Source organism: Aotus nancymaae, unplaced genomic scaffold, assembly GCF_030222135.1.
Source record: "Aotus nancymaae isolate 86718 unplaced genomic scaffold, 86718_ANA_hifiasm-v0.15.2.pri h1tg000017l, whole genome shotgun sequence".
Classification (NCBI taxonomy): domain Eukaryota; kingdom Metazoa; phylum Chordata; class Mammalia; order Primates; family Aotidae; genus Aotus; species Aotus nancymaae.
Window position 1 is genome coordinate 10,790,457 of NW_026988429.1, and position 25,729 is coordinate 10,816,185.

The 25,729-nt window shown below is 39.0% G+C and overlaps 1 protein-coding gene across 17 annotated transcripts in view; it reads left to right on the top strand.

Annotated features, from left to right (window-relative positions):
* DNAH6 (dynein axonemal heavy chain 6) overlaps positions 1-25,729 on the top strand; it is a 359,634-nt gene that overhangs the window by 246,432 nt on the left and 87,473 nt on the right. For all 17 annotated transcript variants that reach the window (XR_010343231.1, XR_010343232.1, XR_010343233.1 and 14 more), the window contains 10 exons: positions 3,463-3,630; positions 4,448-4,683; positions 5,862-6,123; positions 7,271-7,394; positions 7,888-8,084; positions 9,193-9,396; positions 10,140-10,265; positions 12,904-13,068; positions 15,444-15,511; positions 19,342-19,522. Coding sequence is in view for 14 of the 17 variants with exons in the window: in XM_064377854.1 (XP_064233924.1) it covers positions 3,463-3,630; positions 4,448-4,683; positions 5,862-6,123; positions 7,271-7,394; positions 7,888-8,084; positions 9,193-9,396; positions 10,140-10,265; positions 12,904-13,068; positions 15,444-15,511; positions 19,342-19,522 (1,731 nt within the window). In the remaining 3 variants the exon portion in view is untranslated. The remainder of the gene's footprint in view (positions 1-3,462; positions 3,631-4,447; positions 4,684-5,861; positions 6,124-7,270; positions 7,395-7,887; positions 8,085-9,192; positions 9,397-10,139; positions 10,266-12,903; positions 13,069-15,443; positions 15,512-19,341; positions 19,523-25,729) is intronic.

A 25,729-nucleotide genomic window follows, 5' to 3' on the forward strand; every position in this document is an offset into this window, starting at 1 on the left:
AAGGGCATTATGTAATGGTAAAAGGATCAATGCAACAAGAAGAGCTAAGGATCCTAAATATATATGTACCCAATACAGGAGCACCTATATACATAAAGCAAGTTCTTAACGACCTACAAAGAGACTTAGACTCCCACACAATAATAGTGGGAGACTTTACCACTTCACTGTCGATATTAGACAGCTCAATGAGACAGAAAATTAACAAATAGACCAATAAGAAGGGCTGAAGTTGAGGCAGCAATTAATAGCCTACCAACCAAAAAAAGCCCAGGTCCAGATGGGTTCACAGCCAAATTCTACCAGACATACAAAGAGGAGCTGGTACCACTCCTTCTGAAACTATTCCAAACAATCTAAAAAGATGGAATCCTTCCCAGATCATTTTATGAGACCAACATCATCCTGATACCAAAACCTGGCAGACACTCAACAGGAAAGAAAACTTCAGGCCAATATCCATGATGAACATAGATGCAAAAATCTTCAATAAAATACTGGCAAACTGATTGCAACAGCACATCAAAAAGCTTATCCATCATGATCAAGTAGGCTTCATCCTGGGGATGCCAGGCTGGTTCAACATACTCAAGTTTATAAACGTAATTCACCACATAAACAGAACCAAATACAAAAACCACATGATTATCTCAATAGATGCAGAGAAGGCCTTCGACAAAATTCAACAGCTCCTTTATGCTAAAAACTCTCAATAAGCTAGGTATCGATGGAACCTATCTCAAAATAATAAAAGCTATTTACGACAAACCCACAGCCAATGTCATACTGAATGGGCAAAAACTGGAAGCATTCCCTTTGAAATGTGGCACTAGAAGAGGATGCCCTCTCTCACCACTCCTATTCAGTATTGTATTGGAAGTTCTAGCCAGAGCAATCAGGAAGGAAAAAGAAATAAAGGGTATTAAATTAGGAGATGAGGAATTCAAATTGTCTCTATTTGCAGATGACATGATTGTATATTTAGAAGACCCCATCGTCTCAGCCCAATATCTCTTGAAACTGATAAGCAACTTCAGCAAAATATCAAGATACAAAATCAATGTGCAGAAATCACAAGCATTCCTATAAACCTGTAACAGACTTAAAGAGAGCCAAATCAAGAACGAACTGCCATTCACAATTGCTACAAAGAGAATAAAATACCTAGGAATACAACTAACAAAGGATGTAAAGGACCTCTTCAAGGAGAACTACAAACCACTGCTCAAGGAAATTAGAGAGGACACAAACAGATAGGAAAACATTCCATGCTCATGGTTAGGAAGAATCAATATTGTGAAAATGGCCATACTGCCCAAAGTAATTTATAGATTCAATGCTATCCCCATGAAGCTACCTATGACCCTCTTCAAAGAACTGGAAATAACCACATTAAACTTTATATGGAACCAAAAGAGAGCTCACATAGCCAAGTCAATTGTAAGCAAAAAGAACAAAGCTGGAGGCATCACACTCCCTGACTTCAAACTATACTACAAGGCTACAGTAATCAAAACAGCATGGTACTGGTACCAAAACAGAGATATAGACCAATGGAGCAGAACAGAGTCTTTGGAGGCAACACTACACATCTACAACCATCTGATCTTTGACAAACCTGACAAAAACAAGCAATGGGGAAAGGATTCCCTGTTTAATAAATTGTGTTGGGAAAACTGGCTAGCAGTGTGCAGAAAGCAGAAACTGGACCCCTTCTTGACACCTTACACCAAAATCAATTCCAGATGGCTTAAAGACTTAAACATTAAGACCTAACACCATAAAACCCCTAGAAGAAAACCTAGGCAAAAACATTCAGGACATAGGCTTAGGCAAGGACTTCATGACTAAAACACCAAAAGCATTGGCAACAAAAGCCAAAATAGACAAATGGGATCTAATTAAACTCCAGAGCTTCTGCACATCAAAAGAAACAATCATTAGAGTGAATCGGCAACCAACAGAATGGGAAAAAAATTTTGCAATCTACCTGTCTGACAAAGGGCTAATATCCAGAATCTACAAAGAACTGGAACAGAGTTACAAGAAAAAAACAAACAAACCCATTCAAAAGTGGGCAAAGGATATGAACAGACACTTTTCAAAAGAAGGCATATATGAGGCAACAAACATGAAAAAATGCCCATCATCACTGGTCACTAGAGAAATGCAAATCAAAAGCACATTGACATACCATCTCACACCAGTTAGAATGGTGATCATTAAAAAATCTGGAGACAACAGATACTGGAGAGGATATGGAGAAATAGGAACACTTTTACACTGTTTGTGGGAGCGTAAATTAGTTGAACCATTTTGGAAGACAATGTGACGATTCCTCAAGGACCTAGAAATAGAAATTCCATTTGACCCAGCAATCCCATTACTGGGTGTATATCCAAATGATTATAAATCGTTCTGTTGTAAAGACACATGCACACGTATGTTCATTGTGGCACTGTTTACAATAGCAAAGACCTGGAACCAACCCAAATGCCCATCAATGATAAACTGGACAGGAAAAATGTGGCACATATACACCATGGAATACTATGCAGCCATAAAAAACGATGAGTTTGTGTCCTTTGTAGGGACATGGATGAACCTGGAAACCATCATTCTCAGCAAATTGACACAAGAACAGAAAATCAAACAATGCATGTTCTCACTTATAGGTAGGTGTTGAACAATAAGAACACATGGAACAGAGAGAGGAGCAACACACATTGGGGTCTGTTGGGGGGGACTATGGGAGGGACAGTGGGGGCTAGGGAGTTGGGGTGGGATAACATGCGGAGAAATGCCAGATATAGATGTTGGGGATGGAGGCAGCAAACCACATTGCCATGTAATTACTATGCAACAATCCTGCGTGTTCTTCACATGTACCCCAGAACCTAAAGTGCAAGAAAATATATTTTAAAAAAAGAAAAACAGTTCTTCTCAGGTGTCTCCTTCACCAGATTACCACCCCTTTGATTATGGTCAAGAGTTTTCTACCACTGGGAAGTAGGGTTTGAATCTAGCAGCCAGAGCTAGGCCCTCTGGACCTCATCTCCCTAGGGGTCCTCAGCCCTGCTGGCTAGAGCAAACAAGCTCCCAGAACTCCAGCCTCCAGGGATTCACATCTGAACTTGTTTCTCACTCATTCAACATACTACCACAGGGAATAAAATCAGTAGCATGTGGTCCTCACTCTCAGTGAGCCACAGTCCAGTGATGCCTCACTGCTATGGCCAGAGGGTATAGATCCAAACAACTGTGATGAATGTCATGGCCATTCCTAGAGTTCCATTACCTGAACATTTTCCAATTTGTAATATGTTCACAACCTGAGTTACTACAAACTGATTTACCAATTCTGTCGATGTAAAAGTCTAATACATGAGTAATATGTGTTAAATACTGGTAAACTTAGAGTTTATAATACTCATTTTAATAGAAATTTTCATTGTCACTTAGGCACGAGATCGGGTGAAGAATGGTCTCACCAAGCTACTAGAAACAAATGTACTAGTAGATAAAAGGAAATTAGATCTTTCAGCTTTAGAGCCTGTGCTTTTAAAAAAGTCACAAGATGTTGAAGCCCTGATGGAAAAATTGACAGTGGATCAAGAAAGTGCTGATCAGGTATGCTGCATTTCCTGAGAATGTAGGAAAGGCTTCAGTCAGCAACTCATCACTTATGTACAATGAGGCATGATTGGATTATTTTATTATCTATGTCATTAAAATAATTAAGTGATAGATTTAGCAAAGATTTTTTTTTTAGCAATTTAGCAATGCTTTGAAGTTATAAAAAATCTCCCTTTACTAAATCAGCTTGGCTCTGTCCCCAAGAATTGATGCAGCCCAATGAATGGGACAGAGAATTATGAGAAAAGCACCACCTACAAATATAAAGCAGCTATTCTGGCCAGGCGCGATGGCTCACACCTGTAATCCCAGCACTTTGGGAGGCTGAGGTGGGCAGATCAGGAGGTCAAGAGATCGAGACCATCCTGGCCAACATGGTGAAACCCCATCTCTACTAAAAAATACAAAAATTAGCTGGGTGTGGTGGCGTCTGCCTGTAGTCCCAGCTACTAAGGAGGCTGAGGCAGGAGAATTGCTTGAACCCAGGAGGCGGAGATTGCAGTGAGCTGAGATTGTGCCACTGTACTCCAACATCGCACCTGGTGACAGAGCAGGACTCTGTCTCAAAAAATAAAAAATAAAGCGGCTATTCCTCTCCTAAGATGGAACTGTTTGTTATAATAAGTTTATATTCATTATGCTATCAACATGGCATAGATGGACAAAGGAGAGCATAAAATGCAATCTAGCTAATTCCCTCTCATTGTTACTCTAATTCAAAGGGCAAATATGACTCATTATTATTGGCTTTGTTTTAAACATTAAAATTCAAATGATGAGGCCACTTAAGCAGTCATGTTTCAATGGTTAGGTTCGTAACACGGTGCAGGAGGATGAAGCAATAGCAAAAGTCAAAGCTGAAGAAACCCAAGCAATAGCTGATGATGCTCAAAGAGATCTTGATGAGGCATTACCCGCACTTGATGCTGCCAATAAAGCACTGGATTCCTTAGATAAGGCAGATATATCTGAGATCAGAGTTTTTACAAAGCCCCCAGTTTTGGTCATGACTGTAATGGAAGCAATCTCCATTCTCTTGAATGCCAAGTGAGTAATTCAGAATCATGTATTGCCACGATACCTGGTGAGAGTTCTTTACTGTTTTCCTTCATGTTAATTCATATCTTCATTCCCTTCTCCACCCTCTCATTGTTTCAGTTGGTCATTCAATAAGTTGATTTAAGGAGTATTTTCTTCCCCAACATCTATTTTGTACTAGATGATGGAAGATAAGTTTTCCTCTACAAGATATACACAGGCTAGTGGGAAGATAGATATGAAAACTAGTAATTTCATTACAATATGAGAGTTGTATAGTATTGGGAGTGCTGAGAAAAGAGTGCCTAAGTCCAGCTGGGGATATGCAAGCAGGTTTTTTGGAAAGTGATGCTCAGTGGGACCATAGACAAGTCAGGAATGAGCTTTGATGTTCTTGGAATGTGATGGGGCTGGGCAGGAGGCCAGTGATTACATCATGAAAGGTCTTGAATGCTGCACTTGACACTTAAGATTTCATCTTGGAGAGATGTAGTTTTCAAACTTTCTTTAGCAATACCAACTTGTTTTCAATAAAATTATGTTATATGAACCTTTCTATGTAAAACTGAGCAAAGCGCTCAGAGCACCACACCACCACCAGGCCTCCAGGAGACAGGGCGGAGAGGTCACCACTGACTCTTAAACTGGTACCTCAGTAGGGCCCTTAGAGCTCTGCAGAACACAGATAGAGAGCTGTGGGCAGAAGGGACTGATAATCATTGAACATTTATTACCTAATCAGATTTTCATGGTAGAAAGATCAATCTGGCAAACGTTCAGAAGAGCAAAGTTCAAAGAGACATAAAGCCCAGTTAGAAAGCAATTGCAGTGTCCTGGCAGGAGATTTTAAGGGTGGGAACTATGACAAAGGAGGTAAAATGTGAGTGCCTACAGCATTTTAAAAATAAAAATATTGTTTCTATAATGGCTTACATTTCTAAAACTCCACAATTTTATAATTCTTTCTCTACCAAAGCTGGGTTGCAGGGAACGACCTTAGACACCCATTTTCATTTTGCCCCATGAATTAATTGTGGTGCACCTAACTACCAATTACCAGAATTATAGTACCAAGATTAAAACTACCTACTTATTGGGATAATATCATAATTCTCAAAGGAATACATTTCTTTCATTCTTATATTACTTAATTCCAGTGCTATTAATTTATCATGTCTGTCTTTCAGGCCTGATTGGCCGTCAGCAAAGCAACTTCTTGGTGACTCTAACTTTCTGAAAAGGCTTTTAGAATACGATAAGGAGAACATAAAGCCTCAGATATTGGCAAAGCTTCAAAAGTATATTAATAATCCTGATTTTGTGCCTGAAAAAGTGGAGAAAGTGTCCAAAGCATGTAAATCTTTGTGCATGTGGGTACGAGCTATGGATTTGTACTCTCGAGTGGTCAAGGAAGTCGAACCGAAAAGACAAAAGCTCCGTGCTGCACAGGTACATTGTCCAGATTGTGATATTTTATAGAATTGAAGGCCATTATCGCCAATCATTCAAGTTCTGTATATAGTGTTACTGTGGTCCTACACAATATAGACAGTGACAGAAACTTTTGGAAATTAGCTTTTGTTTTAAACGAGAGCTGGCAATATTCTTTCAGAAATTACCTCTGAAATCAGCCTTCTTTCAGCCTAAGAGGAACATGAGTTCCTCAGTATATTCATCTGAGAAAAGAGAATTAGATCTATTATTTGTTAAGGTACTTTTTAGCTCAAGCATCTGATGGTCTATATTTCCCTTTACTAAATACTTCCACGCTTGATGGTGTCATCCGAGGTTTTAGAAGCAGCTTAACCCTGCCATCAGTTGTGAGGCCCTTCATCTTCCCAAGAAGAAAAAAGAATGATCATTTAGTAGACAGGTTACTGAAAAGAACTGTGGCTATAGAGCAGGGATTGGCAAACTTTTTCTAGAAAGACCCAAATAATAAGTATGTTATGCATTACAGACTATGTGGTCTCTGCTGCGAACACTCAGCTCTGCTGTTGCAGCACAAAAACAGTCATTGACAATATATAAATGAATAAGCATGACTGTGTTCCAATGTAACTTTATTTATTGACACTGGAATTCAAATTTCACACAATTATCACATTTCACAAAATATTATTCTTTTAAAAAATTTTCTAATTATTTAAAAATGTAAAAACCATTCTTAGCTTGCAGACTGTACAAAAACAGGCAGCAGGCTAGATGTGACCTGCAGGCCATAGTTTGCAGGCCTCTGATGTGGATAACTAGTTAGGAAATATTAATTTCCACTATTGCATGAATATTTAATTTGTTGCATCATTTAAAATTAATAATCCATTGTGGTAACTGATTCATCCTAAATGCTTGGTACACCTGTTTCTTTATTATGATTTATTTTGTTAGACCTTTTTATTGATTTTGTTTTGTTTTATTTACTTCTGTTCTGGTATTTTACTTTAATTTATATTTGTTTCAACTTTATATATCATGTCAAAGTCTTTTTGGACCTGAAAAGAGGAACATATGTAAATTTTTTAAGATCTGTATTATTAATGGGCAAATTCAGCCTTCTTTTGGGGCCTTTTCTTAAACAGTTGCTTGATCTTATTAGGCTGAACTTGACATTACCGTGGCTACCCTGAGAGAAAAGCAAGCATTATTAAGACAAGTGGAAAATCAAATAAAGGCCTTACAAGATGAATATGACAAAAGTATAAATGAAAAAGAAAGTCTGGGTAAGTATCTCATAGAATTTACATTGGCCAGGAAATGTCTGATTTTCAAAAATAGCAAGAACTTTTAGTCAGTCAGACTTCAGCTTTTATCCAACATATACAGTGTATTTCCGTTAGCCTTCTAGTATCAAATAAGAACTCATATGTTTTATATATTCAGCATCCTTTACCCGAACAAGCCTTACTGGAGCATGTTACATTAAAACACAAAATAGTGTGTGAATTTGACCCAGAAACTAAATACTACAAGGGCATAGAAAGCATCAGCCAGAGTAATAGAGTATCGAAAAAGAGCTCTCAATATGGAAGAGGCAAACTTAGACTTGGTTCCGAAATGGGAATGAACGCTGAATTGGTGTGAGGTTTCATAGAGATGTATTGACATCATTGGCTAAAAATACTAATTCTGCTATAAAAAGAAGCAGGTAAATAAGCTTTTAATATTTTACAAAAATATTGAATAATATAATCTGATTTTCTTAAAATTTTCTAGCAAAGACCATGGCCCTGACAAAAGCACGTCTAGTACGTGCTGGAAAGCTGATGGCTGCATTAGAAGATGAGCACGTTCGATGGGAAGAAAGCATACAGAAGTTTGAGGAAGAAGTATCAAATATCACTGGGAACGTGTTTATAGCAGCAGCTTGTGTGACCTACTGTGGGGCTTTCACAGCCCAGTACAGGCAGTCAGTGAGTAACCCTACTTTCTGTAAGGAGGATAGGAAGAAGCTGAAACTGGAACCGGGGCTGGTTTATTTTTCTGAATTCGCATGGAGGCTGTCCACTATAGAGGTTCTTCATGGCAGAATTTCTTTATATATTTCAGCCCTCCATTCCACCTTCAGCCCGTGTTGGTCTACCCCTAGACTTTGCTTCACACATTCCTCCCTTTCCTTCTCTTGTCTTAGAAGCTATTCATATTCATCGTTTACACAACTCGGAAACCTGGGGGAAGGAAAAGGGACAGTGAGTCCCCCTGCCGCCCTTGTGATCAGAAGTGGTATGTAAAGCTAGCCTGGATGAGATGTTCTCAATTGGTGAAACTGCAACAGAAGGCCAGTCAACAGAAAGTGGAAGGCAGGACAGGAGGAATCTGTGCTTACTTAGGCTTTTATCTCTATAAGAAAGAAAGCCTCTCATTTATCAGAAAATAGAAGTTTCATCTACATGCATTTTCCAGGAAATGAAATTATTTGAATGGATTTTACAGTCATTTTTTTTTAAATGTCTTCCTGAAAATGTTTACCCTTGTCCTTGAGTTATAAAACCTAATATAGGACTCTCATATAGAGTCTCCAGGAGCTCTAAGGTCTTGGGGTGCCATATTTCTCACTGGAGCCAATTATGCATTTTGGGGACAGACAGTTCTCTGTTGTGCATGACTGCACCACTCATTGAAGGAGGTCAGATGCTAACATCCCTTTCCCTCATCTACTGATTGCTTGTACACCCTCAGTCATTGTGATAACCCCAAACTTCTCCACATGCTTTCACAGTCTCCCAACAGGGAAAATGCAAACCTGGTTGAAAACCCAGTCATTTACACGAGACAACTGAGGTCCAAATGGGGTAATGATGTTTCCAAAGTCACATCTAACTAATGGTATGGTTAGAGTACCTGGATCTCCTGATTTTAGTCTGCTTCCTGTGTCCCATGCTCTGATGCCAGCATGCCTGTGGAGACAGGGAGGGCTTATCTCTTTAGGCACTGACTTACCACTGCCCACCACATTTTGCATGTGCCCTCATTTACTGATTGTTCCTGACTCTACTCAAGTAAGCCTTCCCCCTTCTACAGCTTATAGAGTGTTGGATCCAGGACTGTCAGTCTCTGGAGATCCCAATCAACCCTTCCTTCAGTCTCATTAACATTCTTGGAGATCCCTATGAGATACGGCAGTGGAACACTGATGGGCTGCCCCGTGACTTGACGTCAACAGAAAACGGCATTTTGGTTACTCAAGCCAGACGATGGCCTTTGATAATTGATCCCCAAGATCAGGTGTGTAGCAAATGTTTACGAGAGTGGTCTTTTGGTTCTGCTTAATGTTGAGCTATCTATTAAAAATTATAAAAGTGGATTTTAATATACTTGGAGACTTAGATTTAACATACATGGAGATTTAGACCCAGACGAGAGTGTAAAAGTCCTCTAATCCAAGTCCTTCATTTTGTGGGTGAGAAACTAAGAAAGAAAGAGTTGAAGTGCTCTGATACTTGATTTTGATTGATTTTGTTTAGGGGACTGACCATTCGTTTTTTGTTTTCTGTTAGGACAGAAATCCACAGGTCTTCATTCTTCTGTAGTCCTTGTTCCTAAAAGGTCTGAGGAATGAGAATGAAGTCAGGGTATGATAGAATTTTAGGCCAAGCCTGACTGGAATTTACATTCTCCAGCATCCTTTTGTGACTCCCTAAGTTCATGGATCAGGTCATACTAAATAGGGTTTGGAAAAGGGAGGCACCGTGGAAGCAAGGGAGACAAACTTGAATACCACAGTCATGACCTCTGTTCCCAGATGACTCTTTTCTTTACTTTTTCCAAATCTGAACAAAGAGAAGAGTCCCAAACATTGGGCTTGAAAGATATCTTTATTGCCAGGGGCAGTAGGGGCAGTATAGTATACATATTTCAAATTTGTTTCTAGATTGAATAACATTTCCACCCTTTCTTCTAAAGCTTTTGCTTTCTCACCATTTATTATGCCCTGAAGCAAATATTCTGCTCTGTGTTTTTCCAAACAGGCAAACCGTTGGATAAGGAACAAGGAAAGCAAAAGTGGTTTAAAGATCATTAAGCTTACAGATAGTAATTACTTACAAATACTCGAGAATTCAATCCGACTTGGTTTACCTGTCTTACTGGAAGAGGTTTGCTTTTCACTGTCTTTTCTCATGTTAGTTCCCAACTTTCAAGTCATACATGGAATCCTATACAGGCCACATCCCCTCATGCTAAAAACACCAGTCAACTCCATTTTCAAATTGGTAACAATACATTATCATATTGCAAGGGGAGTGGGAGGGAGGATCTGTTGACTTTCAGACATGGTTTTGGTGTTAAGAGGGCTGGTCTCTGTTTCCTGACACTGCTATTTCACAGGCCTCATTATGGTCCTTGATGGTGAGCTTCTCTGAAAATTCACAACAGTAGTGCAGTTCAGGATTATGTACCTACACTAATGACGTAAAGCCAGTAAAATATTCTAGAGGGTATAAAGATTATGCTTTACCTGGGCATAGCTCAGAATTGGATTAAGTGAATTAGATAAGAATGAACTTTTGTTAAAAAAAAAAAAAGAAAGAAAGAGAAAAGGGAGGGCAGTGTTGTTTGTTGAGTCTAGGTGCTCCATTTCTATGGCTATCATTGCAAGAATGGATGTTTTTTAAACTGTTCCCTGATTCCAACATTATTTGAGAAACAGTGACAAACAATATAGATGTGGTTTCTATCCTCAGTAGCTTACAATTGAGGTGGGGTCAGAGATAGTAGACAGAGAAAGAAAAAGAGAAGAAATGAGAGAGGGAGAGAAAGAAAACTTGTGATGAGAGCTTTGAAAGGGCAAAAGGAGGGGGCTGGGATAGTCACCAAGGGATAGACCACTAAGGCTTGTCTGACTTAGATATGTGACTAAAGGGAGTAATTTAAGCTGTGACCTGCGTGATGAGCTCAACCATATGACAGGCTTAGAGAGAAGGGCTTCCCAGGCAAAGGGAACAGCATGTGCAAAGGCCCTGGGCACAAAAGAAATTGACTGATTTTCCTATAAGTAAGAAAAAAATGAGTGAACAAAAGCATGGGCTATGAGTTAAGTCTCAGTTTAAGCATGCCTAGGAGTATCTCTGCTTCAGCAGAAAGACGGAAAGCTCAAAAAGACCATAGACCAGGGCAGTTTAGCTGCAGCAGCTGCACGATGACTAGGAATTGTAATTAATTTGTTAGCATTAACTAATATTTATTGCATGTTCATTCCATGCCAGACTCTGTTCTCAGTGTTTTATGTATATTAACTCATTAATCCTCACTGCCGCGTCACAAGATAGTTACTATTGTTATCCCATTTTGTCAATGAAGAAACTGAGGCCTAGAAGGGTCACATAAACTATCCAATCAGCCTTGCCTGCCTAGCAAATCCACAAGTTACACTCTTCCCGACTCAAGCCACAAAGAGCACAAGGGGCCTCAGTGTGACTAAGCTTGGCCTTAACCAACACGAGGGTGGTTCTGTAATGGATCCCAGTCACAGGAGAGGGTAAAGTCTTCGGAAATCTTTGGCACAGGTATTTTAGCCCCAAACTGGACTCCTGAACTCAGGTTTACTTCATGACACAGGAGGTCCTGAGGGACTTTCCTCTTTCATGGCAGCGGACAAAAGGTTTTCTGTGATGTTTGACCTCTGGATGGAAGAGTCTTTTAACTATAGCAGAGTGCTCTTGGGAGAGGGGGTGGGCCTTTGTCAGGGCTCCGGCCAGGAACAGGACACTCTAACCGGTTCTTCCAGACTTTCTGTGCCTTAGGGTCATCAGCATTATACCCCTAGCTGCTTTCTACATTTGCTAGGGTGGTATATTCAAACTGTCTCCACCCATTCATGGGTATGAAATCAGTTTAGGCCATCTCAATCAACATATTCAAATGAAATAGAATTTTTTTAACCCAAAATTATATTGAATACGGGTAAATCTTATCTCATAAACTTTTGTTTGAAGAATTTACATGTATGGGTACCATGTCACAATGTGAAATAAATTTGTTACTATGGATGACAGTCAAATATTTAAAGCCCCTGAGCCATGGGACCCCCTCACATGCGTCCTGACATAAAGATGTTTCTGATGAGATCCCTGGGCAATGTCTGCATACTCACATTCCTACCAACAGTCAGATTCACTTTGAAGAAAAAGGCATAACTATCATGTAGAATAGGCATTCACAGACACTTTTTCTGTAGAGAGCCAAGGAGTAAATATTTCAGTTTTTGCAGGCTTCATGCAGTCTCTGTGCATATTCTTTTTTGTTTTGGTGTAGTGTTTTTTTGTTTATATGTTTTTACAATCCTTAAAAAAGGTAAAAAACATTCATAGCTCAAGAGTCATAGAAAAATGGCCACAGGGCCAGATTTGGCCTGCAGGCTGTCAATTGCCAGTCCCTGGTTTTAAACAACCATGAAAATGAACAGATCTTCATTTGTATGGGGCTTGTTGAAGTCCAACCTGCAGTTACTTAATCTACCCAGCTTCTCTCTTCTTCCCATGGAAATGAATAGTGTATAAGATTAATCTAAATAGATGTATTGCCTTCAGATGCTCTTATTTCCTTAGATTGCTAATAAAATGCTCACTGGAAAATAGGTACTGTTAGAGGTAGTGTGAGGATGTTAATAAATATCCATCAGATCACTGAAAAATTGTTCATTCACAATACATTTTGAGGCCTAAGGAATTTTGTGAAGTTGATGCTATCCATTTTAATTGCTTCTTTTTGTATTGTCCTGTTTTAATTTCTAAGCTTAAGGAAACCTTGGATCCAGCTCTAGAACCCATCCTTTTGAAACAAATTTTTATCAGTGGTGGCCAGCTACTTATCCGTCTTGGAGACTCAGACATTGATTATGACAAAAACTTTAGGTTCTATATGACAACCAAACTGCAAAATCCCCACTATCTGCCTGAGGTATGAACTGCTGGTCTGGAATTCTCAACTGTTTATCATGATGTGATGAGTCTGAAGTTTGATGGGCCCCCACCTGGAAGGAAATCTCTCCCCCATTCTCCCTCATCTCCTATACACATCCTCCACTCTTGCTTCTCTTCTGAGTTTTTATTCTGATTCCAATCACCCTTGTCATCACCATCTAGTTAGGTTGCAAGCCCCTGCCCACCGGGGCCCAGGCCAATGCTGTGTGTCTCCCCACTTCGCACCTCTCCAGTGCCCTCGCCATCTCCCTCCTGGTCCACAGCCACTCCTCCTAAGCACAAGGCACCTCCCTTCTAAACTCTCTCTTCCCTCCTTTGGCAAAGACTGCTTTGTTCCTGTTATTATGACTAATAAATGAATCAGAGCTTAATTGAGAGTCCATGGGGCTGGGGTGAAGGGAGGAGGAGGTGTCATTGTTTAAATGTGCAAATGCCTACAGCATATATGCCCAAATAAAGAGGTCACCTATTTGAAAACTCTAGGAGCAAAACAACATTAGAGAATCATGATCCAGTGGTCCAATGTCAATACTTAGAGTTATGGGTGGTGGGGGCATCTTGTCCCCTTCACATGCTCTTAGATTCTTTGAGAGGAACTGTGTGAGCTCCACTCCCTATACATGTCCCTGAGACTCAGTAGACTCTAGAAGAACCCCCTCCTCTAGTACTACAATGTCCAAGATAGTTGCAACAGAAATGAAGACAGCTGGGAATCCATTGCCCCTCCCACAGAGCTCCCACAAGGCTCCACCTGGCCACAACTCCCACCCCACGTGCCCAGGTCCTGCCCCAGCTCCAGGCACATCTGCACACTCTGCAGGCTCTTACCTAGACGAGGAACTTGACCTCAGAACTTTACTTCTTCACAACCACCACCCTCCCAAAAATATCCTTTCCAAAGAGTGTCACTCCATTCCATTCCAAATATATATTCCATTCCAAGGAGTGTCACTTTCCAAAGGCTGACACACACACACATATATATACATATATATGTTACTCTTTCTGTTTCCAATACACTATTCCAAAGAGACTCACTTTCCTTTTAGCTATTGAATTGCTCATAGCTATTTGTCTTCACCAGATATGTACAGGTTGAATGAAATTGGCACATTTCTTGAATAAGATGGGGAAATATCATTGAAAGTTTAAGTTAGGATTTTCCTTGTCAGCCTCGAGGAGTGTAATTACACAGCCATTGCCAGGGCTTATGTCCCAAGTCCCATTTCAGAGTTTAGAAAAGTGACCAACATTACCAGAGGCTGGGAAGAAGAATGGAGAGAGGCAGTAAGGTAGGGATAGTTAATGGAGACAAAAATATAGTTAGATAGAAAAAGTAAGATTTAGCATATAATAGTGCAACAGAATGACTACAGTCAACAATAATGTATTGTACATTTTTAAATAACTAAAAGAGCATAATTAGAATGTTTTTAACTCGAAGAAATGATAAATGCTTGAGGTGATAGAGACTGCCCGCAAAAAAGAACTGTAACCAACATGCCAGCTTTCAATGTATGATTTCTGAATATTTGACTTTTGAGAGGTTATATTGCCCACAAGACCCAAGCCTAGCTCTGTGACAGGGGGCAAATTATCACATTTTCAGGATCCTCAAGTCAATCATCTCTAAAAGGAGATCAATCCTACTTCAAGGATTTTGTAATGTGGTAAATATTATAAAATTACAATATGTAATACATATTACAAAATCCTTCAGATGCAATGTATTCATTCACACACTCTAGTTATACTTACTAGTTTTTGCTATTGACTTATCAACTGATGTCAGAATATATTTTAGTAATATTTTTATTAAAATATTAGACAAAGCATGTAAAGTTTTATTTATCAATAATAGCTTCTTTCAAGCAGATACATTGTATCATAAGTAACTAAGTGATTTTATTACCTCATTTAGTTCTCTCAGCTACCCTATGAGTTGTTAATATAATTATCCAAATTTTTTAATATCAGAAACTAAAGCTTAGCACAAATGAGTGGCTCATCCAAGATCACACAGTCACTAAAGGGTGCAGCTCAAATTTGAACCCAAGCCATTGATTCCAAAATACTGCTTTTCATCCTTTGCTGGCTCACCTTTCTGTAAAACACCATGTAGGATTCTATAACTGGTGTTTCAGGAACAAGATTGTAATTCATACTGGCAGGGAAAAACATATGAGGATTTTATAAGCTACATTATACCAAAAGTATATGTGGGGGTAAGTGTGTGTGCAGTTAGACCTGAGATACATCCACCTGGGTAGTAATGAGCTGTGTTCTAATAAAGAAAGGTATTATATTAGTTTGCACTTAAGCATTTTTATGCACTCTGTGCTTCTCTTCCAGGTATGCATTAAAGTTACCATTATCAATTTCACTGTAACAAAATCAGGTCTGGAGGATCAGTTGTTAAGGTAAAAAAAAAAAAAAACGGAAACTGGGGGGAGGGGAGAGGGTGTCATGGGTTTCCTAAATATTTTGTTTGGAAATACTGACAAAGAAAATTTTCTGCTGTGTAAAAGTACTATACATGAACCCATAATCAAAAAAAAATACAAGTAAATGGCCAAGTTCTTTAATATTTATGTAGCTGCTCATGGCAGCTGATCTTGCCCACTGTCTTCTCAAGGACAACAACGATAGACCCTTAATTCCCCCCAACTGTTAGAACCAGGCTGGCAGCCATGCCCTGCCTCTTCCCTTCACTAGGATTTCCAGCTTGAGCAAGTGAATAAACTCAGTCTTTCTGTTGTTCCTAGAAATGCACTGGTCCATATCTGTGAAAAAGCAGCTACTCCAAATACATTTGTTCCTGCTTCACTGGTCTTTAGGTGTTTTCTTAGTGTATTTAACTGTCCACTTCAAATATATATATATAATACACACCTATATATGCATATTTTATATATATTTTATATGCATATATAGGTGTGTATTAAATATATATAATATGTATATAATAATGTGTGTTATATAATATATAAAATATATGTATAATGCACACATATATATTATATAATATATATATAATACACACATATATATGCATATATATAAAATATATATAATACACATATATATATCCTTTCTTAGTGTACTCTGTATGTGATTAGATCCCTATTTCCTGACTATCGGATTATGAGTTGTTAATATTAATCATCAGAATTAGCCAAGAGGTTCAGGAGAAAAACTTTTAAAATATTTATTAAAATAATAGCATTGAGGTTGATTCAAAATTAATTTTATATTTAATATATATTTAACCAACACATATGTACACATATGTATGTATATAGGAATACATATATATGTATTTTCAGTCACTCTAAAGAAACATATAATTTAGACCCATGTTCAAAAAAGTATCTCTTATATTCAAGTCAAGATCATCCTGACTTACCCTTGTTGTCACTAATGAGCTTAAGTCTTGTTTCTCTAGTTTGTCTTAGGAATTATTCTGCCAGCTACTAACTTGCTTACCTTCCACTAGGTTAACTTCTTTCCAATTAAAGGTTATTTCACCATATTTTATGAATTTGTTGTAAGGACTTGGCTGAACATTTTGCATACCAGTTTATTCTTGTGCATAATTAAACTCAGCTATGTCACTAAGCTGCCAGCATGTTAGGCTGCCTGGGACAAGAAGAAGTGCCCTGATCAGAGCATGGGAAATGCTGGGACTCAGTCATGGGGTGCATAATCTCCCTGCTATTTCTCCTAGATTGATGGCATTGAAAGAGGAAGCTAACAGCCCAAAGCCAGGGTGAGGATAGATCTGGGTCTGCCTGTGTTCTGACAGGCTGTCACCTATTTCAGTTGTCCCCTACTCTGCTGAGCTCCTGGACAGGCAGAGATACTCATTATGCTCAGTTGCTCATTACAGTTTTCCTCAGATCCTCTCAATTTTGAACACCACAGTTCACCTCCCTGCCTCCTGGAGAATGCCAACCACAATGCCTTAGTCTTTCTGGGGCAGCACCATTTTTCTCTTTTTTTTTCTATTATATTTTAAGTTCTGGGGTACATGTGCAGAACGTACAGGTTTGTTACATAAGTATACACGTGCCATGGTGGTTTGCTGCATCCATCACCCCATCATCTACATTAGATATTTCTCCTAATGCTATCCCTTCCCTAGCCCCCCACCCCCTGACAGGCCACGGTGTGTGATGTTCCCCTCCCCGTGTCCATGTGTTCTCACTGTTCAACACCCACTTAGGGGTAAGAACACGCATTGTTTGGTTTTCTGTTCTTGTGTAAGTTTGCTGAGAATGATAGTTTCCAGGTTCATCCATGTCCCTGCCAAGTACATGAACTCATCCTTTTTTATGGCTTCATAATATTCCATGGTGTATCTATGCCACATTTCCTTTATCCAGCCTATCATTGATGGGCATTTGGGTTGGTCCAAGTCTTTGCTATTGTGAACAGTGCCACAATAAACATATGTGTGCATGTGTCTTTATAATGTAATGATTTATAATCCTTTGGGTATATACCCAGTAATGGGATTGCTGGGTCAATGATATCTCTAGTTCTAGATCCTTGAGGAATCACCACACTGTCTTCCACAATGGTTGAACTAATTTACACTCCTATGAACAGTGTAAAAGCATTCCTGTTTCTCCACAACCTCTCCAGCATCTGTTGTCTCCTGATTTTTTAATGATCGCCATTCTAACTGGCGTGAGATGGTATCTCAATGTGGTTTTGATTTGCATTTCTCTCTTGACCAGTGATGATGAGCTTTTTCTCATATGTTTGTTGGCTGCACAAATAACTTCTTTGAGAGTGTCTTTTCATATCCTTCATCCACTTTTTGATAGGATTGTTTGTTTGTTTTTTTCTTGTAAAATTGGGTAAGTTCTTTGTAGATTCTGGATATTAGGCCTTTGTCAGATGGGTAGACTGCAAAAAATGTTTTCCTGTTCTCTTGATTGCCAGTTCACTCTAATGATAGTTTCTTTTGCTGTGCAGAAGCTCTTTAGTTTAATTGGATCTCATTTGTCTATTTTGACTTTTCTTGCCATTGCTTTTGGTGATTTAGTCATGAAGTCCTTGCCCATGCCTATGTCCTGAATCGTATTGCCTGGGTTTTCTTCTAGGGTTTTTATGGTGTTGGCACTTATGTTTAAATCTTTAATACAGGCCATTTTTCAACTTCAAGGAATTCCATTCAACCACTCAGATAGTCCACCTTCTTCTGTCTTCCTTTCTGTTTCCAGAAACTCTAACTTATCTCATAGACTTTCTTGGCAGGCCCTTTTGATTCTTAACTTATTGTTTCTCTCAAGCTGTTTCCTGAGCTCACCTTTATCTTAAAAATTCTTTAAACCCCTCTCTTACAAAAAACTTATTTAAACACTTGAATTTCAGGTTATGATTTTTAATATTCTTTATATAATAATTTCAAGGTATCTGAATTCAGCATGTACATAACGAGTAAATAATGGGTTGTTACTTGAGGCAGCATACTAGTAACAGCACATGCTCTGGAGCCAGCAGACCCAGGTACAAGCCCACCTTGGCCTCTCATAGCCATGTGATCTTAGGAAGTGACTCACTAGTGTCTGTTTGTTCATCTGCAAGCTGGGGGCGATAACCACAGTGCCCACCTTAGAGGGGCATTCGAAGGATTAATAGATAATCCACATAAAACTCTCAGCAAGGTGTGTGGCATAGAGTAGTGCTTAATAAAGATTAACTCTTGCAAATGGAGACTGGGAGCAAATTATGAAAGAACAAGTGAAGGGAGATACAAGTTCACATGTTTCTACAGAGATGAAGCTGGAGGTAAGGCTCCTTTTTCACATGCAATCAAAAATCATTTCACAGAGGTGGTGTGATTTCAGAACCTCCCATGTTGATACAGAAAGACTATCCCAGGCACCATAAATATTCCAGGCACCATTTTCATCTTGGCACAAGCAAGTGTTAGAGACAGAAACTGAATTAGAGAGATCAAGTGTTAAGCAGGTCTTCCTAAGAGATGAGCAGAAGGTATGGGAACTTCATAGCATGCATCTCTCAAATACAAAATGAAGAATCAGAACTAACATGTAGTTGAGTCATAAGCTACTGTGTAAACCTAGCAAAAGAGACATGTTTTGCATTCAGATTCAGCTATCAGCATTAATGCTCAGCTAAATAGTATTCAGAATAAGAATGCTTACAAACAGAGAAAGAAAAATAGAAGCAACTTTGGGGCAGAGACATAATTTAGGTATCTGAACTTTGGTTTTAGTGATGTGGTGCGACTTGAAAAACCCAAGTTGGAAGAACAAAGAATCAAGCTCATCATGAGGATTAACGCTGATAAAAACCAGTTGAAAACTATCGAAGAGAAAATTCTGAGAATGCTCTTCACCTCTGAAGGAAATATTCTGGACAATGAAGAACTTATTGACACACTCCAGGATTCAAAGGCAAGTAAAATATTTTTAGTATTTATAGAAAGTGTGTTACTTCAGAAGCTATAGCTACAGCCTTTGAGGGTCCTGCAAGAGCTTTTAAAGCAAGACGGGGGCCACACCGGGCTTCCATGGACACACAACAGGTCCTTCGTGTCGGGGCTCCTTGCCAACCAAAGAAACGTTGAGAAACTGTAGACCACTGCTCCTCTTGTCTTGTCCACATTTCTTAAATAAAACACATAATGTAAAGAACTGGAACAAGATATAAATTGAAAGGAACAAAGACAGTAAACTTTTATATGAATGCCATCACCTGCAGGAAGCCTCTCTCTGATATTCCCAGTGGAAATTAACTTCCTCCTCCTCAGAACTTCTACAGTGTCTTATCTGAATCTCTAGTACAGCACTTGTCACTGTTTACCCTATGTCACAATTATGCAATTACATGGCCTATCTCTTCTGTTAGGTTGTTAAGTTCTATGCAGTGGGAATCTGTGAATAGTTCATTTTGATATTCCTTCTCCAAGGATTGCACACAGTGGTTGCACATAATTGTTACTCAACAAAAATGTGTTGATAGTAAGATGAAGTTTTACATTAAACTTCTTCAGTAAATTGTTTCTCAGATTCAAACCATCATTTAAGGAGTGTATACTAAGAACACAGCTTTCAAAATGATTTTCATACATTTGTGAGAAACAAAATAATCTACTGAAAAACAAAAATCCCTTTGTCTTTATTAAGCCAGAAGCACATAGGTTTTTTTTTTTTGCTTTTGTTGACCTAAAAACTGGTTGACTGCTTTATGTCATACAGTCCCTTGAGATTGCAATATCAAAACAGCAACTGGGCAGAGCCCACGGCAGCTCACCAATGCTTCTGCTGGCAGACTATGACTAGGATACCTCCTTGCTGAGCAGGGCATCTCTGAAAAAAGGCAGCAGCATATCAGGAACTTATAAATAAAGCCCCACCTTCCCAGGACAGAGCACCTGAGAAAAAAAGGCAGTTATGAGTTCTGCTGCAGCAGACTTAAATGTACCTGCCCAACAGCTCTGAATGGAACAACATAGCTCATAGCTCAGCACTTTAGCTCCTAAAAGGGACAGACTGTCTCCCCAAGCAGCTCCCCAAGGCATATATCCAAAGAGACACCTCATAAAGGAGAGCTCAGGCTGACATCTTGCAGGTATCCTTCTGGGACAAAGATAACAGAAGAAGAAACTGGCAGCAACCCTTACTGTTCTACAGCCACCACGGGTGATCCCCAAGCAAGCAAGGTCTGGAGTGGACCTCCAGCAGTCCTACAGCAGAGGAGCTTGACTGTTAGAAGCAAAACTAAAAAACGGAAATAAATAACTTCATCATCAACAAAAAGGACGTCCACTCAGAGACCTCTTCCGAAAGTTACCAACTACAAAGACCACAGGTAGATAAAACCACAAAGATGTGAAGAAACCAGTGCAAAAAGGATGAAAACACCCAAAACCAAAATGCTTCCCCTCCTCCAAGGGATCACAACTCCTCACCAGCAAGGGGACAAGGCTGGATAGAGAATTAGTCTGATGAATTGACAGAAACAAGCTTCAGAAAGTGGGTAATAACAAACTTCTCTGAGCTAAACAAACATGTTCTAACCCAATGCAAAGAAACTAAGAACCTTGAAAAAAGGTTTGACAAAATGCTAATGATGATAAACAGCTTAGAGAAGAGTATAAATGAATTGATGGAGCTGAAAAACACAACACGAGAACTTCGAAAGCCCCAAGTTTCAATAGCCAAATCAACCAAGCAGAAGAAAGGATATCAGAAATTGAAGATCACCTCAATGAAATAGAACAAGAAGGCAAGATTAGAGAAAAAAGAGTGAAAAGAAATGAACAAAGCCTCCAAGAAATATGGGATTATGTGAAAAGACCTAATCTACATTTGACAGGTGTACCTGAATGTGATGGAGAGAATGAATCCAAGCTGAAAAACACTCTTCAGGTTATTATCCAGGAGAACTTCACAACCTAACAAGACAGGCCAATATTCAAGTCCAGGAAATACAGAGAACACCACAAAGATATTCCTCAAGAAGAGCAACCCCAAGGCACATAATCGTCAGATTCACCAGGGTTGAAATAAATGAAAAAATGCTAAGCGCAGCCAGAGAGAAAGGTCGGGTTACTCACAAAGGGAAGCCCATCAGACTCACAGCAGATCTCTCGGCAGAAACCCTACAGGCCAGAAGAGTGTAGGCCAGTATTCAACATCCTTAAAGAAAATAACTTTCAACCTAGAATTTCATATCCAGCCAAACTAAGCTTCATACACAGAGAAGAAATAAAATCCTTTATGAACATGCAATTGCTCAGAGATTTCATCATCACTGGGCCTGCCTTACAAGAGCTCCTGAAAGAAGCACTAAGCATACAAAGGAACAATCATTACCAGACACTCCAAAAATTGACCAAATCGTAAAGAGCATCAACACAATGAAGAAACTGCATCAATTAATGGGCAAAACAACCAGCTAGCATCAAAATGGCAGGATCAAATTCACACATAACAATATTAACCTTAAATGTAAATGGGCTAAATGCCCCAATCAAAGACACAGACTGGCAAATTGGATAAAAAATCAAAACCCATCAGCATACTGTATCCAGGAAACCCACCTCACATGCAATGATGCACATAGGCTCAAAATAAAGGGATGGAGGAAGATTTACCAAGCAAATGGAGATCAAAAAAAAAGCAGGAATTGCAATCCTAGTCTCTGATAAAATAGACTTTAAACCAACAAAGATCAAAAGAGACAAAAGGGCATTACATAATGGTAAAAGGATCAATGCAACAAACAGACCTAATGATCCTAAATATATATGCACCCAATACAGGAGCACCTAATTACATAAAGCAAGTTCCTAACAACCTACAAAGAGACTTAGACTTCCACACAATGTTAGTGGGAAACCTTGACATTCCACTGTCAATATTAGATGGATCAACAAGACAGAAAATTAACAAGGATATGCAGGACTTGAACTCAGATCTGGACCAAGCAAACCTGATAGACATCTACAGAACTCTCCACCCCATTCTTCTGAGCACCACATCATACCTACTCTAAAATTGACCACATAATTGGATGTAAATCACTCCTCAGCAAATACCGAAGAACAGAAATCATAACAAACAGTCTCTCAGACCACGGTGCAATCAAATTAGAACTCAGGATTAAGAAACTAACTAGAACCGCACAACTTCATGGAAACTGAACAGCTGGCTCTTGAATGTTGACTGGATAAACAGTGAAATGAAGGCAGAAATAAAGATGTTATTCAAAACCAACGAGATCGAATATACAACGGACCAGAATCCCTGGAACACATTTAAACCAATATCTAGAGGAAAATTTGTAGCAATAAATGCCCACATGAGAAGCAAGGAAAAGAACAAAGCAGAACTGAAGGAGAATAGAGACACAAAAAACCCTTCAAAAAATCAATAAGTCTAGGACCTGGTTTTTCAAAAAGATCAACAAAAGAGACAGACCACTAGCCAGATTAATAAAAAAGAAAAGAGAGAATAATCAATACATGCAATAAAAAACAATAAAGAGGATATCACCACAGATCCCACAGAAATACAAACCATCATCAGAGATTATTACAAACAACTCTATGCACATGAACTAGTAAACCTGGAAGAAATGGATAAATTCCTGGACACTTGCATCCTCCCAAGACTAAACCAGGAAGAAGTTGAAACCCTGAATAGACCAATAACAAGGGCTGAAGTTGAGGCAGCAATTAATAGCCTACCACCCAAAAAAAGCCCAGGTTCAGATGGGTTCACAGCCGAATTCTACCAGACATACAAAGAGGAGCTGATACCATTCCTTCTGAAACTATTCCAAACAATCCAAAAAGAGGGAATCCTTTCCAAATCATTTTATAAGACCAACATCATCCTGATACCAAAACCCGACAGAGGCTCAACAAGAAAAGAAAACTTCAGGCTAATATCCATGATTAACATAGATGCAAAAATCTTCAATAAAATACTGGCAAACCGATTGCAACAGTACATCAAAAAGCTTATCCACCATGATCAAGTAGGCTTCATCCCGGGGATGCAAGGCTGGTTCAACATATGCAAGTCAATAAACGTAATTCACCACATAAACAGAACCAAAGACAAAAACCACATGATTATCTCAATTGATGCAGAGAAGGCTTTTGACAAAATTCAACAGCCCTTTATGCTAAAAACCCTCAATAAACTGGGTATCAATGGAACGTATCTCAAAATAATAAAAGCTATTTATGACAAACTGACAGCCCATAACATACTGAATGGGCAAAAACTGGAAGCATTCCCTTTGAAATCTGGCACTAGACGGATGCCCTCTCTCACCACTCCTACTCAGTATAGTATTGGAAGTTCTAGCCAGAGCAATCAGGCAAGAAAAAGAAATAAAGGGTATTCAAATAGGAAAGGAGGAAGTCAAATTGTCTCTATTTGCAGATGACATGATTGTATATCTAGAAGACCCCATCGTCTCAGCCCAGTATCTCCTGAAATTGATAAGCAACTTCAGCAAAGTCTCAGGATACAAAATCAATGTGCAAAAATCACAAGCAATCCTATACACCAATAACAGACTTAAAGAGAGCCAAATCAAGAATGAACTTCCATTCACAATTGCTACAAAGAGAATAAAATACCTAGGAATACAACTAACAAGGTACGTAAAGGACCTCTTCAAGGAGAACTACAAACCACTGCTCAACGAAATAAGAGAGGACACAAACAGATGGAGAAACATTCCATGTTCATGGTTAGGAAGAATCAATATCATGAAAATGGCCATACTGCCCAAAGTAATTTACAGATTCAACGCTATCCCCATCAAGCTACCAATGACCTTCTTCACAGAACTGTAAAAAATCACCTTAAACTTCATATGGAACCAAAGGAGAGCCCACATAGCCAAGTCAATTGTAAGCAAAAGGAACAAAGCGGGAGGCATCACACTACCAGACTTCAAACTATACTACAAGGCTACAGTAAGCAAAACAGCATGGTACTGGTAGCAAAACAGATATATAGACCAATGGAACAGAACAGAGGCCTCGGAGGCAACACAACACATCTACAACCATCTGATCTTTGACAAAGCTGACAAAAACAAGCAATGGGGAAAGGATTCCCTGTTTAATAAATGGTGTTGGGAAAACTGATAGCCATGTGCAGAAAGCAGAAACTGGACCCCTTCCTGACACCTTACACTAAAATTAACTCCAGATTGTTTAAAGACTTAAACATAAGACCTAACACCATAAAAACCCTAGAAGAAACCCTAGGCAAAACCATTCAGGACATAGGCGTAGGCAAGGACTTTATGACCAAAACACCAAAAGCATTGGCAACAAAAGCCAAAATAGACAAATGGGACCTAATCAAACTCCATAGCTTCTGCACAGCAAAAGAAACAATCATTAGAGTGAATTGGCAACCAACAGAATGGGAAAAAATTTTTGCAGTCTACCCATCTGACAAAGGGCTGATAATCCAGAATCTACAAAGAACTAAAACCGATTTACAAGAAAAAATCAAACAAGCTCATTCAAAAGTGGGCAAAGGATATGAACAGACACTTTACAAAAGAAAACATATATGAGGCCAACAAACATATGAAAAAATGCTCATCATCACTGGTCATTAGAGAAATACAATCAAAACTACATTGAGATACCATCTCATGCCAGTTAGAATGGTGATCATTAAAAAATCAGGAGACAACAGATGCTGGAGAGGATGTGGAGAAATAGGAACACTTTTACACTATTGGTGGGAGTGTAATTGTGGAAGACAGTGTGGCGATTCCTCAAGGACCTAGAAATAGAAATTCCATTTGACCCAGCAATCCCATTACTGGGTAAATATCCAAAGGATTATAAATTGTTCTACTATAAGGACACATGCACACGAATGTTCATTGCAGTACTATTTACAATAGCAAAGACCTGGAACCAACCCAAATGCCCATCAATGATAGACTGGACAGGGAAAATGTGGCACATATACATGGAATATTATGCAGCCATCAAAAACGATGAGTTCGTGTCCTTTGTAGGGACATGAATGAACCTGGAAACCATTATTCTCAGCAAACTGACACAAGAACAGAAAATCAAACACCACATGTTCTCACTCACAGGCAAG